The sequence below is a fragment of the Hyla sarda genome, chromosome 1, assembly GCF_029499605.1.
Source record: "Hyla sarda isolate aHylSar1 chromosome 1, aHylSar1.hap1, whole genome shotgun sequence".
NCBI classification, from domain to species: Eukaryota; Metazoa; Chordata; class Amphibia; order Anura; family Hylidae; genus Hyla; species Hyla sarda.
Genome location: NC_079189.1, coordinates 356,669,265 through 356,684,091, shown reverse-complemented (window position 1 = coordinate 356,684,091; position 14,827 = coordinate 356,669,265). Strand labels below are relative to the sequence as shown.

General features: G+C 40.8%; 1 protein-coding gene across 1 annotated transcript in view; it reads right to left on the bottom strand.

Moving 5' to 3' along the window:
* Positions 1-14,827, bottom strand: part of GLDC (glycine decarboxylase) — a 75,200-nt gene that overhangs the window by 34,653 nt on the left and 25,720 nt on the right. The window contains exons 4-11 of the mRNA XM_056521892.1: positions 11,167-11,331; positions 9,732-9,809; positions 9,166-9,313; positions 8,051-8,247; positions 6,637-6,733; positions 4,891-4,996; positions 3,310-3,449; positions 2,986-3,066 (exon numbers count right to left, since the gene is read on the bottom strand). Coding sequence (XP_056377867.1) covers positions 2,986-3,066; positions 3,310-3,449; positions 4,891-4,996; positions 6,637-6,733; positions 8,051-8,247; positions 9,166-9,313; positions 9,732-9,809; positions 11,167-11,331 — 1,012 coding nt within the window. The remainder of the gene's footprint in view (positions 1-2,985; positions 3,067-3,309; positions 3,450-4,890; positions 4,997-6,636; positions 6,734-8,050; positions 8,248-9,165; positions 9,314-9,731; positions 9,810-11,166; positions 11,332-14,827) is intronic.

Sequence of the window (14,827 nt, the reverse complement as noted above, 5' to 3'; positions counted from 1 at the left end):
GTTTTCAGTTGTTTCACACTTTTTTGTTAGGTCTATAACTCCACATGTGTTAATTCATAGTTTTGATGCCTTCAGTGTGAATCTACAATTTTCATAGTCATGAAAATAAAGAAAACTCTGAATGAGAAGGTGTGTCCAAAATTTTGGTCTGTAATTGTAGTTATACATTATATATTTATTATTAATATATATATATATATATATATATATATATATATATATATATATATATATATATATATATTTTATATATACACACACACACACACACACACACACACACACACACTTCTTATATATACATATATATATACACACACACACACACACACACACACACACACACACACACACACACACACACACAGTCATGGCCGTAAATGTTGGCACCCCTGACATTTTTCAAGAACATGTAGAAGTATTTCTCACAGAAAAGGATTGCAGTAATACATGTTTTGCTATACATTGCAATACTCACAAAGGGAATAAACAAACAAGCAAAAAAAAAAAAAGGGAGAGGTGGGGGGGGGGGGGGGGGGGGGCGACATAATGTCACACCAAACTCCAAAAATGGTCTGGACAAAATTATTGGCACCATTTACTTAATATTTGGTTGCACATCCTTTGTAAAAAATAACAGAAATCAGTCGCTTCCTATAACCATCAATAAGCTTCTTACACCTCTCAGCCGGAATGTTAGACCACTCTTCCTTTGCAAACTGCTCCAGGTCTCTCTTATTGGAAGGGCGCCTTTTCCCAACAGCAATTTTAAGATCTCTCCACAGGTGTTCAATGGGATTTAGATATGGACTCATTGCTGCCCAGTTCAGAACTCTTCAGCGCTTTGTTGCTATCCATTCTGGGTGCTTTTTGATGTATGTTTGGGGTCATTGTCCTGCTGGAAGACCCAAGATTTCGGACGAAAACCCAGCTTTCAGAGATTGGGCTGTACAGTGTGACCCAAAACCCGTTTGTAATCCTCAGATTTCACAATGCCTTGCACACATTCAAGGCACCCAGTGCCAGAGGCAGCAAAACATAATTGAACCTCCACCATATTTCACTGTAGGTACTGTGTTCTTTTCTTTGTAGGCCTCATTCTGTTTTCGGTAAACCGTAGAATGATGTGCTTTACCAAAAAGCTCTATCTTGGTCTCATCTGTCCACAAGAAGTTTTCCTAGAAGGATTTCAGCTTACTCAAGTTCATTTTGGCAAAATGTAGTCTTGGTTTTTTATGTCTGTGTCAGCAGTGGGGTCCTCCTGGGTCTCCTGCCATAGTGTTTCATTTCATTTAAGTGTTGACACATAGTTCGCACTGACACTGATGCTCCCTGAGCCTGCAGGACAGGTTGAATATCTTACCCTCTGGACTATCCTGCGTTGACATCTTTCATCCATTTTTCTCTTCTGTCCACGCCCAGGGAGATAAGCTACACTGCTATGGGTTGTAAACTTCTTGATAATGTTGCGCACTGTGGTCAAAGGCAATTCTCGATCTCTGGAGATTGGCTGGTAACCTTGAGATTGTTGATATTTTCCACAATTTTGGTTCTCAAACAGATCTCTTCGCCTCTTTCTGTTGTCCATGCAAAGACATTAGACTTCTCTCCTTTTTATCTGCTTTCAGGTTTGATTTTTAAATTGCCCACACCTGTTACTTGCCCCAGGTGAGTTTAAAAGGAGCATCACATGCTCTAAACAATCTGATATATCCACAATTTTGAAAGGGTACCAATAATTGCAGAGATGCTGCAAGCGTTTACTGCGAGTTAATGCACTTAAACCATTCAGATATATAGCAGCATCAATTGATTGGTCAGCTTGCAGCATCTCTCCATGTCCACAGAAAGGTATTTATTCACACTGTGTGCATGTGCGAGCCTTAGCGTCCTTAGCAACATCCCCTTCCAAGCGAAGCAATATGTTCACTGCTGATCTCAGTCAGGCGCATGCGTGCTGCTAACCCAAACCTCCGCTGACAGCGGAAAATGACAGTGAATTCTGCACAAGTTACACAACAAACCCTCCAACAGATGTACTTTTCCCTGTACGGCGTTGAGTGCCATCATGATATGGGACGTGAGAATAGGCTGCAAAAACTCATTGTATATTTAATTATATGTATAACATCCTGATTAGCGGTTTGAACATCTTAAACATGGTTTACACTGCACGTCACTCTGTTTCCTGCGGGAGTGCTGACGTCAGGTACCTGTTAATCACTTGACTCTTAGCACCCTTTTAGCTTTATAAGCACACTGCTTTTACTGTTTGTACATGCCATTTTAACATTGATAAAGAGGCTAGTAAAGGCCTCCAAAACACGTTTGTTTGCTTTGGCACATTAATAAATGGACTTCTTTTCTACACATCACGGATTGTGAGTTTATCAGATGGATTGTGCCAAAGACCCATGGAATTTTTGTTCCTGCTTCTCCTTGATGTCTCTACTTTTGGCTGAGGACTTCTGACTGCCTAAACCAGGGTGGCTGCACCGACTTTACTCGCTGTTATAGGTGGTTGCGTCTGGCACACAACCACAAAAGGTGAGCAAGATTGCCCCTATCCTTTACTTAATAGTAAAGGGCACATTGACACAACCAGATCTACTATCCCATGAGAAGCTCTGTTGTGCTTTTTAACCCCAGTTGTCAGTTATGACAAAGGCAGCCACAGCAGTTCACCACACTAGACAACATGTAAATAATGAACAGGTTTGGAAAGAATCATGCCTGGGTGTAGCTGGTGAAATTAAACCCAACTGCCAGTTTAAGTTTGTAAGTTTGTTAACTGGTTAATTTAGTAGCAATAGGGGCAAAGAAAATAAATGATCTATACATTTCATTAAAAAAATTCTTATTCTCTCTAATTTTTTTAACCCTGAAAAATTCAAGTGTGACATACGCAAGAGAGAGTTTCCATCTAAAGTAAATAGTAAGTATAATAGTTATATTTATATAGTTATATTAGTCTATCACACTTACTGCAGAAGATTCACAGCCAAACACCCACAATAGGTCATCCAGATCTTTCTCCTTTACGGTTTCATCAATAGATACTCCAAGCTGTCAAAATAATAATGCAGTACTTACTGCATGCAGGTAATAATTCTATGTTTCTATAGACTGATGAATGACCTGCTCACAGATACTGGTTTGTTACAAAAAGATAAACTGCAGTGAACAGACTATAATTACGGCAGAAACAGAAGACTATTTGCATTACTATACATAAAGGAAATAAACTGTAGATAGTCTTGTACAATTATTCACACTTTACCCCTCTACATGCAACTAAAAACTACTTACGGAACCATCACTGTATAGACGAAGGTTAATTTGTCTCTGTGCAGCTCGATCTAGAACCTCTTTTGCTGGACAGCCACAATGAATCTTCACCGTATCAAAGAATAGCTCATCGTGTAACTGATGTCCTGCTCGCTTCAGACCTGAACAATTGGAAAAGTGGGTAGGAGGTTGATTACTAAATGTTCTAACTAGTCAACTGGAGAATAAGAAGTCTTTAGGTCATTTGTTCAACCTCCATTTGACAAGTTGATAATGTAATAATTAAATGTTTGATGCCCATCAATAGTTATGTAGTCACTGTGGCAAGCAAAAAGTATAAGCATCAGGGGGAGATTTATAAAAAAAAAAAAAAAAAAAAAACTTGTGCGAAGAAGGAAAAAAATATATATAAGTGACCAGTTCACATGGCAACCAAATTGCTTCTTTAATTTTTTTCAATTTAGATCAGTGCAGGAAATATACATACTAGGTTATTCTATACACCGTATTTATCGGCATATAACACGCACCGGCGTATAACACGCACCGGCGTATAACACGCACCGGCGTATAACACGCACCGGCGTATAACAGGGAAGTTTAAGTAAAAAAATAAAATAAAATGTAAAATTAATTACTTGGACTAAATGCCATATCATCCGCCCCCCCACACTTTGATTTCTACTGCACCTCAGTTTGGTCCCGTCCCCCTCCAGTGCCACATCATTCCTTCCCTTTTAGCAGTCCCTGTGCCACATTTACCCCTCTCATCACCACCACCCCCCACCCCCCCATGTCTCATCATCCCCCTGTCATAGACCACCACTAGCCATACAGACATTAAGCCTTTAGTGCCTCCCCCACCATCATTTCCCCCTGTCTCATCATCCCCCACCCCGTTTCATCATGCCCCCCTGTCTCATCATCCCCCCCCATCCTGTTCCTCCTATGCTATTCTTCCCCTCCCTCATTCCCCCCTTTCCCAATGCTTTTCATATTTTTATTTTATTTCCCTTACCTGGCTGCGCTTCGGAAGGCCAGGTCAGGCAGCGGGTCTTGTGGGCTGCGGTCAGTGAAGCAGATGAATGACGTCCTCACCCGGCTCCTCTGCGCGGCATCAGGGACGTCACTTTTCATTTCCTGCAGCCGATGCTAGTCAGAGTTCGGCGACTGCAGGAAATGAAAAGTGACGTCACTGATGTCGCACAGAGAAGCCGGGAGAGGACGTCACTCATCTGCTTCACTGACCGCAGCCCACAATACCCGCTGCCTGACCTGGCCTGCCGAAGCGCAGCCAGGTAAGGAAAAAAAAAAAATATATGAAAAGCAGGGAAAAGGGGGAGATAATAAAAATTTAAAGCAGAGCGGGGAGGAGACGCCGCTGGTCACCGATTTAAAGTGGCCGCGGCCGTGCTGCTAATACTTAACAAGCAGCCGCTTTTAATCAGTGACCAGAAGATTTATTGGCGTGTAACACGCAGGCAGGCTTTTTGCCTTAAATTTAAGTTTTAAAAGTGCGTGTTATACGCCGATAAATACGGTATATGCAGAAATACACACACTGATGCAATACCCAAACAGTTAATTCTTCATGAAAATTACCTTCAGCAAGGATCAGAGTGGCATTGTGAACTCTACGTGCAATATGCTTGAGGCCATTCGGACCATGGTAAACACCAAACATTGCAGCCATGTTTGCTAGCAAAGCCTACAGTATATAAAAAGGAGAGCAAGAGTTCAAAATAACCATGGCATTCCTATTGTTTCGCCTTTTATTCTGATTTACTTTGAGTTATCCAAGGTATCTGACAGTAATGGTTTCAGGATTTCTTCCCCTCCTGTACCATCACTTCCAACTTCAGTGGTGCTTAAAAATTAACCCTTCAGAATTTTCAATATTTCTGCAGAACTTGTGTGAAAATCTTGTTTGGTTTTACGTTACGGTTTAAAGGCCTAAGTAGTTACAGAAAACCAAAAAAAGGAGTCCAAGATATTCAACTTTGTCATTTAGAAAAATGATCCAAAAGTTGGACTCCTCCTTGTTTTTGTTTTCTCTAACTACTTTTAGGACTTTTAACATAAAACCAAAATCAGATTGGATTTTTTTTTTAAATAAATAATATATCTGCGAGTGTGACAAAACTATGAACCTCTAGGATTAGAAGAGAATTTCACCTCCAAATTAGAGTAAGGTGTTTTCAATCAATGTGATGACTCAGCGACCTGTTGTATTTAAACAGGGCTCTATCACATCAATCATGACACAAACAAAAAAGACAGTTCTGAGTTAAAGGGGTACTCCGCCCCTAGACATCTTATCCCCTATCCAAAGGATAGGGAATAAGATGTCTGATTGCAGGGATCCAGCCTCTGGGACCCCAAAAAAATCTCCATGCAGCACCCGGTGTTCTGAACATTATATTCAGAATGCTTTGTACGCTCGGCCTTTGTTGGAGCCTGATGAGCTCTAAAGGGGTACAACCGACAGATTAGCTCAGATTTATCAACCTGCTTTGAACCAAAACTCTGGTTTTGCATAGCAAGGTTTGATTTTACCAGAGTGTGTTAAGATATGAACGCTTAGCCCTGATTGGTTGGCATGGACAAAGATTGTTTTAGGAAGATTGATAAATCTGGACCATTGGCTACAAATGGAGGACATTCAGAATCATCATTACCCTCATCATTAGAGCAAAGTAAAAAACACAGTCTGCATGGTCAAGGTAACCTAAGCAAAGAGCTGCCCTCCTGAGCAAAAATAAATGAATCCATTTCCAGAATAAAAGCCCTCATACCATTTGTGAAACACTTTGTTGGTAGTATCATGGTCTGGGCCTATATAAACCAGGGCAGCTTGCCATCATTGATGAAACAATGAATTCTGAATTATACCAGCATATTCTAAAGGAAAGGGTCAGGACATCTGTTCACCAGCTTCAAGCATGCAGCAAGACAGTGATGACATAGGTTGTTCTACAATGAATGGTTAAAGAAAAAAATAAAATTCTAGTTTGGGTTGTGCCCATAATATGCACACTTACTATCACTAGTCCTACAATGCCATATTTTATTTCCCAACACAGCTACAATTTGTTTATTGAACTATTACTGTAACTGCCTTGTGTGATTACCAGTCTAAGGTGTTTACTACCAAAATCATCACACATACTTCTGGGTACATCTGAATAGCAAAACTAAAATCAGATGTTCTAAAAGTAGATTAGAAAATTCTAAATGGGATCACTTTTGGGCAATACTGTATGTAGCATAGGTTAGATTGCAAAAATAAAAAAATTGCTTAAGGAAAAATCTAAACTGATTATGTAGCATTGGTGCTAGGAAAATTACCTGTGCAGTACATATATTACTTGTGGCTTTATCTCTTCTTATGTGTTGCTCTCTGGTTTGTAAAGCAAGGCGGTAAACCTCCTTTCCAGCAGCATCTCTAAAAACAAAGATTCACAAATTAAGACTGAGAGTCTTGGCATGTAAGTCACATGGTAATGGTATGTATGCTTAATAGGTCATGTATATGAACAAATGATATAAATATCTCCTCCCTAAAAAAAAAAAATAGAGCCATATATAGATATGGATTTTATATAAATTTATATCGGTTATACAGGCTGTGCACCCAGTACATTGTAGCAGTGTTTAATGTTGCTGCCCCCTTAATATAACTCCCAGCCATCAATGTCTATAGCTTAGCAACAACAATTGAGGGGACAGCAACATTAAACACTGTTACACTGGCTGTGCACTCACTACTTTTGTAGCAGAGGGTCACATTGATAGAATAAAATATTTCCAAAAACGTTAAGGGGTGTACTCCCTGAAAGGAAATCTGTTATTGGTGTCACCTGCACTAACCTGTTGGAACAGACAGGTAGTGCCGGTGACAATGACGACAACGGTACTTATCTTTCCCATTCCGTGCTGTTCTCTGGCAATTCTCTTCAAGTCGGGCCCAGAGCTGAAGATACTGGAGCATGGGCAGAGCTTAGTGACATCACCGCTGCTGATCTCCGTTGGGTCCTGCTGCTAGCGAACAGCAGCAGTGACATCACTAAGCTCCGCCCATGCTCCAAGTTGGGCCCGGAGCTGAAGATACCAAAGAGGATTTCTGGAAACTACAAAATGAAACGGGACAAGGTAAGTACCGTTATCAGTGTCACCTGCACTACCTGTCTGTACCGACAGGTTAGTGCAGGTGACACTGATGAGAGATTTCCTTTAAGTGAAATACTGTTTATGTACTTGCTTGGTGGTTACAGACCATTTCGCACACTGTCACTATGCACCGACTTAGTCTGCCTCAGCCACTTGGGAGCGTTGTGTAGGGCAACGCAGGTGACATCACCTCATACCCAGCCTTCCTGGTCTATGACCCAAGTTCTGCATAAAATTGTGATTTCGATAACCAAGCCAAAGCCCAGCCAAGGTTTAGCTTAAATATCTAAAAGAATAAAAAATTCCTTTTGGCTGATGTTAGGCAGATCTACCATGATACCTAGCCATGCCTTTAAAATAAGTCACTGCAGGCGCACAGCACCACAACTTAACACAGACTTTGCTATACTTGGTTATTAGAAGGCACAATAAAAAATATACAAATTGGTCAAAAAATGCCACTTTTCCATTCATCAACAACTGGTAATGTGTGAAGAATTAAAAACATGGAAACAGGCTAACTAATTGTTTTATCAATATTATCGGCATACAGACTTAATGCCAAATTTCATTTTGCTTATGTGCTACATACCTAGTCACCCCTACCATTCTACCAGGCATCATTCGGACAAGGTTTTCTTTCACTGCAAAAAACGCTGCATGTGGTCCCCCATAGCACAATGGTACACCAAATCTCTGAGAGCTGCCAAGAGCAATGTCTACTCCAAACTCTCCAGGTGGTCTCAAGATACATAGTGCCAAAAGGTCAGTAGCACAGCATGCTAGGGTCTGCCAAGAATTGGAGAAAAACAATCAGTAATCTAACTTTTCTCCTACAGAATTAATACACACAATTTTAGAAAGGAGGAGTACATTTTGATGGGACAAAAATTTGAACAAAGAACAAAATGTGCCCTCCAAATCAGTTGCAGATTAAACTTATCCCCTATCTATATCTATATATCTCTATATCTCTATATCTCTATATCTCTATATCTCTATCTATAATATATATGGACTGGGGCAGACATACTGCATGATTTGCCAGTTTGGCTGTAGAGGGGCCATGAGCACTTTTTTTTTTTTTTTTTTTTTTTTGAGACCATACATAATTATTTTAGCCTGCAGATGGCAGCATCTGTTTTAAAATGCATTTCAAGGGACCAGAAAACCCCATGATGTACAAATAGAGAGTAATCAACAAATTCTTCACCTGATCATTAAAAGGAGAACTCCAGCAAATGTTAACTTATACCCTATCCACTGGATAGGGGAAAAATGGCTGATTGTGTGCAGCCCTGCCTCTTACATGTTCACAAGACCTGTAACATTAAGATTAAAGTAAACCATTGGATACAAGTATTCTCCCTCATAACTACCCAGGAACAAGGATGGTAAATTGATATTACACACCAAGTGATGGGAGGTTTCCATAAATCCTTTTACCACCCAAATACAGAGACAGAAGTATCGTCATAAGATAAGAGTCTTTTCACTTCCTATCACTTACTCTTTACTTATGGACAGATCACAGCAAGCAGAAGGGGTGTCAGACAGACATTCTCCCTTACATCAAGCTAGGCCACCTTAAGAGGCCATTGTTGTTAAAGACATGACAATTCTAGCTTTTGTTCTGGATTTTGCTATAACCCAACCCCCTGCCCCAATGTATTCAGTTGGGAAGTTAAAAGGTCTCATTCTCCTTACCCCATTTTGGTGAGCCCTGTCAACGAGCTGGGTAAAGTCTTCTATCTTTCCATCAGTGTCTGGATATTGAAACACCACACCACTGATATCTTTTCCACTGAAGTCCATCTCATGTGGCAACATGAGCTCAGTAGTGACACCAATATAGCTAAAAACAGAATAAACAGAACAGTAAAGCTAAAATAGTGGTGGAGGGAGAACAGTGCGGTACACTTATTAAACTTAAAAAAAAAAAAAAAATTATAATAACTTTGCTTTATTAATTTGGATTTGCCTACAGCAAGGACAGTGTAGGTCCAAGCTTCCTAGTGGAGACTCCTAGCCACAGCAATGAGCACAAAGGGAGAAGGGTTAGGGAATCAGGACTCTGTCTACTAGGTGTTCTTAAAACCAAAGTGTCCTCTTTGCTATCCTTATAATAGAACATAAAAGATAGAAATGCTACTCCAACACTCATAGATGTAGGCATTTTTAAATTTAGACCAGACATGTTTAATTTTTCTGGTGGGCAGGGTGCACTGAAATCTTATGACAAATTCTCCTTAATAGACTACAAAATTACTTACTTAGCTCTTGTCTGCACCACAGCTATGGTCTGAGGATGGCATCTGCTATCAACATAGAATTTTCTTCTCTTGTTAAGCCTGCCCCAAAAAATTAAAAATATAATCTATAAATAAAACACACACACACACACACACACACACCTCTCAGTAACAATATTGCATTTACAGGCAAGGAAAGGGTCCATAGAGGCATAGATAAGGCCCCTTTCACACTATAAAGTTGCTCCGTTAAAAGACCAGTTATAAACTTGAGTTCGAAAAGCCTTAACGGACGTTATTTTTAACATTGAAGTCTATGGCAAACGGATGAGTCTTTATGTCATCCGTTTGCACCCGGTTTATAATATCCGTTATTGCTTTTAAGCATGCTCAGAAGAGGTGACATTAGCAGACTCCTGCAGTGCTGAGGGACTACTAATCTTGGGAGTAGTAATTCCCCGGCTGCGGGAGTCTGGCGGCAGTTGGGGAGGCTACATTATTGTAGTACAGGGGCCAAGTGAGTGATCGTACAGAGTTTCACTTCTGAGACCAGATGAGATTAGAAGTTGTTAAACAGGGGAGTGGGCAACATGCTCCACTCCCCTGTGAAGTAGTACAATGTATTTTACTTTCATTTTTAAATTCCCCGCTGGGAGCCCTGAATGCCCGGTACTGAGGAGCTATTCAGGGCTCCCGGCGGGGGTTTTCAAATAGAAGCACTCCGGGGGGGGGGTGTATATGTCTGGCCCCTGCTGCGCTATACAGGTATTGCCCCCCGCAGCGCATATATAAACACACACACACACACACACACACACACACACTAGTTTCCCTCCCGCGGTGCTATCATAAGCCCCAGGCAGCTGTATGAATGAAAAGTATTCAATTACCAGCGCATCGGGCCGGATGCGCTGCTAATTGAATACTTGTCTTTCATAGCACTGCGGCAGCATATGTACATATAGCGTTATCTGCCCCCCCCCCCCCCCCCCCCCCACAATGCTTCTATGTCTGGCCCCCACAGCACTTCAATAATCATATGCCGCTGCAGCACTATGAATGACAAGTATTCTATCAGCAGCAAATCGGGCCGGCTGGCTTCCCAGCCCAATGTGATGCCAATTGAATACTTTTCATACCGATGCCGGTGTCTTATAGTCTTGTGGGGGGAATATATATTATACACACACGCACTGTGGGGGACAATATATATATGCACAGCAGGGAAGGGGGGGGGTGCAAGATATATAGAAGCGCTGCGGGGGCCAGACACCTCTCTCTCATGATAGATTCTATAAACGGGTCTTAACGCATGAATATGCCCGTTATTTTGACGGACGTTATTCAGCTGTTAGCGCCTGTTATTTCATCTGTTTTTACACAGAAAACGGATGTTTAATAACGGATGAAGAGTGTGAAAGGAGCCCAACTGTCCCTACATAAGAAAGCTTCTGACCTGTGACATAACTGCATTGCTTCAGCTGCAGCTGTTCCTTCATCCAGTAAAGATGCATTGGCCACATCCATCCCAGTGATATCACATACCATGGTCTGATAATTCAGCAAGCTCTCAAGCCTGCCCTGAGACACTTCTGGTTGATATGGAGTATACTGTGTTACCCTACAAAACAGCAATTAATAGAAATTATTAGATAGATATGAACTCAGACTAGACGGTTTACACAATATGAGATCTAACCCTGGAGAAACTTCCAGCTGTGGCCTAATTAATGAGGTGTTTAAAAGGAAGTCAGACAGAATAGTCTGTGCTCTTTCCAGAAGACAGCAAGGTGGCTGTAGCAGGGAGGCAAGGGTCCTGGTGAGGAACCCAAGAGTGATGTGGACGAGACACACAGCAAGAAGTTGCAAACGCTGTGTGTGAACAGTAAGTAGAAGGTTGCAGGAGGCCGGGAAAAGCCCACCAGTTGATAATCAGGGCACGCTGGATTGTTTATTTAGTGATTAGATGGTCTAGGGTTTTGTTTGTTCCGGTCTTATGTTTTTATTCATCCTGCAACCTGTCTAATAAAGCTGGCGAGGGGACGGACTTGCATAAAGTACTGTTTGCCTGCTGATTGAAGTGGAAACTTGACCTGTGGCGGTGTCATGGACGATCCCCGAGATATGATATGAATATATAATTATATTTTATATATATTATATATTTTATATTAAGTTGGCCAGCACTATTGATTCCAAACTATTATACGGACCTGGCTTACAGGTGCAGGCTGCTGGGCTAAATATACAGCAACAGGAGAATACAGCAGCACACTGCTAGCACAAAGATATAGATAAAACATGAGTTTATAGATACAACATGAGAAGCTGTTCAGCTATGGTGCAGTAATGAAATAGTGAGATACTTAGCTTGCAATTTGGCAGCCAAACCGTGGTGGGACGGTCCAAGCTATTTGGCTGCCAAATTGCAAGCTAAGTATCTCACTATTTCATTACTGCACCATAGCTGAACAGCTTCTCATGTTGTATCTATATACTCATGTTTTATCTATATCTTTGTGCTAGCAGTGTGCTGCTGTATTCTCCTGTTGCTGTATATTTAGCCCAGCAGCCTGCACCTGTAAGCCAGGTCCGTATAATAGTTTGGAATCAATCGTGCTGGCCAACTTATTCTTTGTTTGTATTACACATATGGGGGAGTGGCTACCTCCATGTAGGTTCTTGCACCCCACCCCTATCAGGTGTATATAAGGTGATTTGGATGTTTCAGATCCTGCAATGCCTGCTGATCTATTCACACAGAGGAATATTCATAGTGTAGGGTCCGTCCCAATGAGATCACCTTACCGTTGTGGGACGGTCCAAGCTATTTGGCCGCCAAATTGCAAGCTAAGTATCTCACCATTTCATTACTGCACCATAGCTGAACAGCTTCTCATGTTGTATCTATATACTCATGTTTTATCTATATCTTTGTGCTAGCAGTGTGCTGCTGTATTCTCCTGTTGCTATATATTATAAATGTTTTAGATTGTGATCACTGATGGGTTGAGAGGCCTTGTTTTTTATGACCATAAGGTTTCTATTTTCGCTTATAAGAGAATCAGATAACAACATGTTTATGTACAAGCTGAACTGGCTCCTGATTTTGCAACACTGCGAAATGTAACTAGTCCTAACCTCTATCTTGTCAAGTTGAATCAAGTCATGATTTATAAGCAGGCAAGACAAACTGAACTAAGACAAAAGCAGTGAATATTTTGATCCCTCAAAGCCATTGTCATTCGTTTTCTTCTCACGTTGCTGGAATTTGTTGTCTCAATTTCCAAGGAAACCAGATTCCAATTGACATTTTTCGGAGTTGCTACTAACAGAGTCAGTTTTAACCCTTTACTAACATGCTTTGCCTTTCTTGGTTTAAGACATTAAAAAAGGAAAAAAAAAAAATATATATATATATATATATATATATATATATATATATATATATATATATATATATATATATATATATATATATATATATATATATATATATATAAATAATATACACACACACACACCAAAAGTTATCTGAAAAATTCATATAAGGGTGGGTTCACACCACTTTTTTTTGCAAAAACTGTTCCCGTATACGTTTTCAGTTTGAAAACCATATGGAACCATATTGAAAACCGTATGCATTGACTCCACGGCAGCCTAGTTTTTTGGTCTGGGTAAAAAAAACGTTTAGTTTTTTTTAACATGGGAGTCAATGGGAAACGTACAGTACCGTATGTGCGTACGGTTCCATCCTGTTTGTACCATACGATTTTTGGCTTTGCACAGTTTTTTGCTTTGAATTTCAAACAAACAAGTGAAACTTTATTCACAGCATTGTGGAAATTTTATTTAAAAAAATTAATAAAAAAAATAAATTAAAACAACTACATGTCCACGGGACTAAAACTGAGCAAAATCTACTTTTCCCTCATGACTAGCCACTTGTCCGGACCAATTTTCGCTGTATATAACCCTCAAGTGAGTGTGTGTGTGTGTGTGTGTGTGTGTGTGTGTGTATACACACGTTTATGTTCCAGCGTCACGTCCAAATGGCTAAAGATATTGAAATGAAATTTGGCACACCTGTTACTTAGATGTCAACAATAAACATAGGATAAGTAATTTAACCCTTACTCACCCCCATTTGTGAGGGTCAAGGTTTTTGTTTAAAGTCCCATGCAAAGCAATGAGAAATGTATGTTCCCACATAACTTCCGTATGGCTGGAGATATTTCAATACCTGGTACACATATTACAGGTCGGGATAGGAGGAGGAAAGGATATGACAATATATGAGAACGGGATATGAAGCCAAAAGCTTCCTCTGTTGATTTTCCTCCACAACAAGGATTAGACAGGAAAAACCAGGCAACGCCAGGTACTCAGCTAGTGTGTGTGTGTGTGTGTGTGTGTGTGTGTATGTGTGTATAATATATATATTTAATATAGATGACTCGCTCTTGAACATAGGTGCGGTTGCAGTATAGAGGCAAGGAAACAGGACTTTTCAAATTAAAGTTCAGTGTTTTATTCACATTTGGCAAACAGTCTTTAAATGCAGGACAAAAAGGAAAACGTAACAAAAGTCCACCTGTATTCCTTAAGTGTTTGTCCACACCTGAGTCCATGCCATGCGGCATCAAGGAAGTCTTTTCCAGGCCTCCAGGCAGTCTGCTGACCAGCTTCCAAACTCTCAGGGAAGAACTCCACTCTTAGCTCTCTATGGCAGTGTGAGCTGCAACTAGCAAATCTCCCTCAGCTGGTGAAGCAGGCTGCCTTAAAGTCCAACAAAAGGTAGCATGGATTGTGGGGAATAGCCCCCACCCAACACTTGACCATTCCCAGTAAAAGCAGTTTGGATTGGCCTTCCAGCCATACTATAGCAACAGTGTCCGTCTGCATCGCAGCACAGACACTGGATAAATACCGTCTCTTACTTCACCAAGGCCAGGAGCCATGGTGACACATATTGCCCATCAACCACCATGCCTTTCACCTTCTCAATACATCTCTATATCTATCTATCACACTGCGGGGAGGGAAGATCCACCCCAACAGGGAGCATTCACATGTCCCTTTAGACGCCGCTGTCAGCTGTGACAGCAGCGATCTAA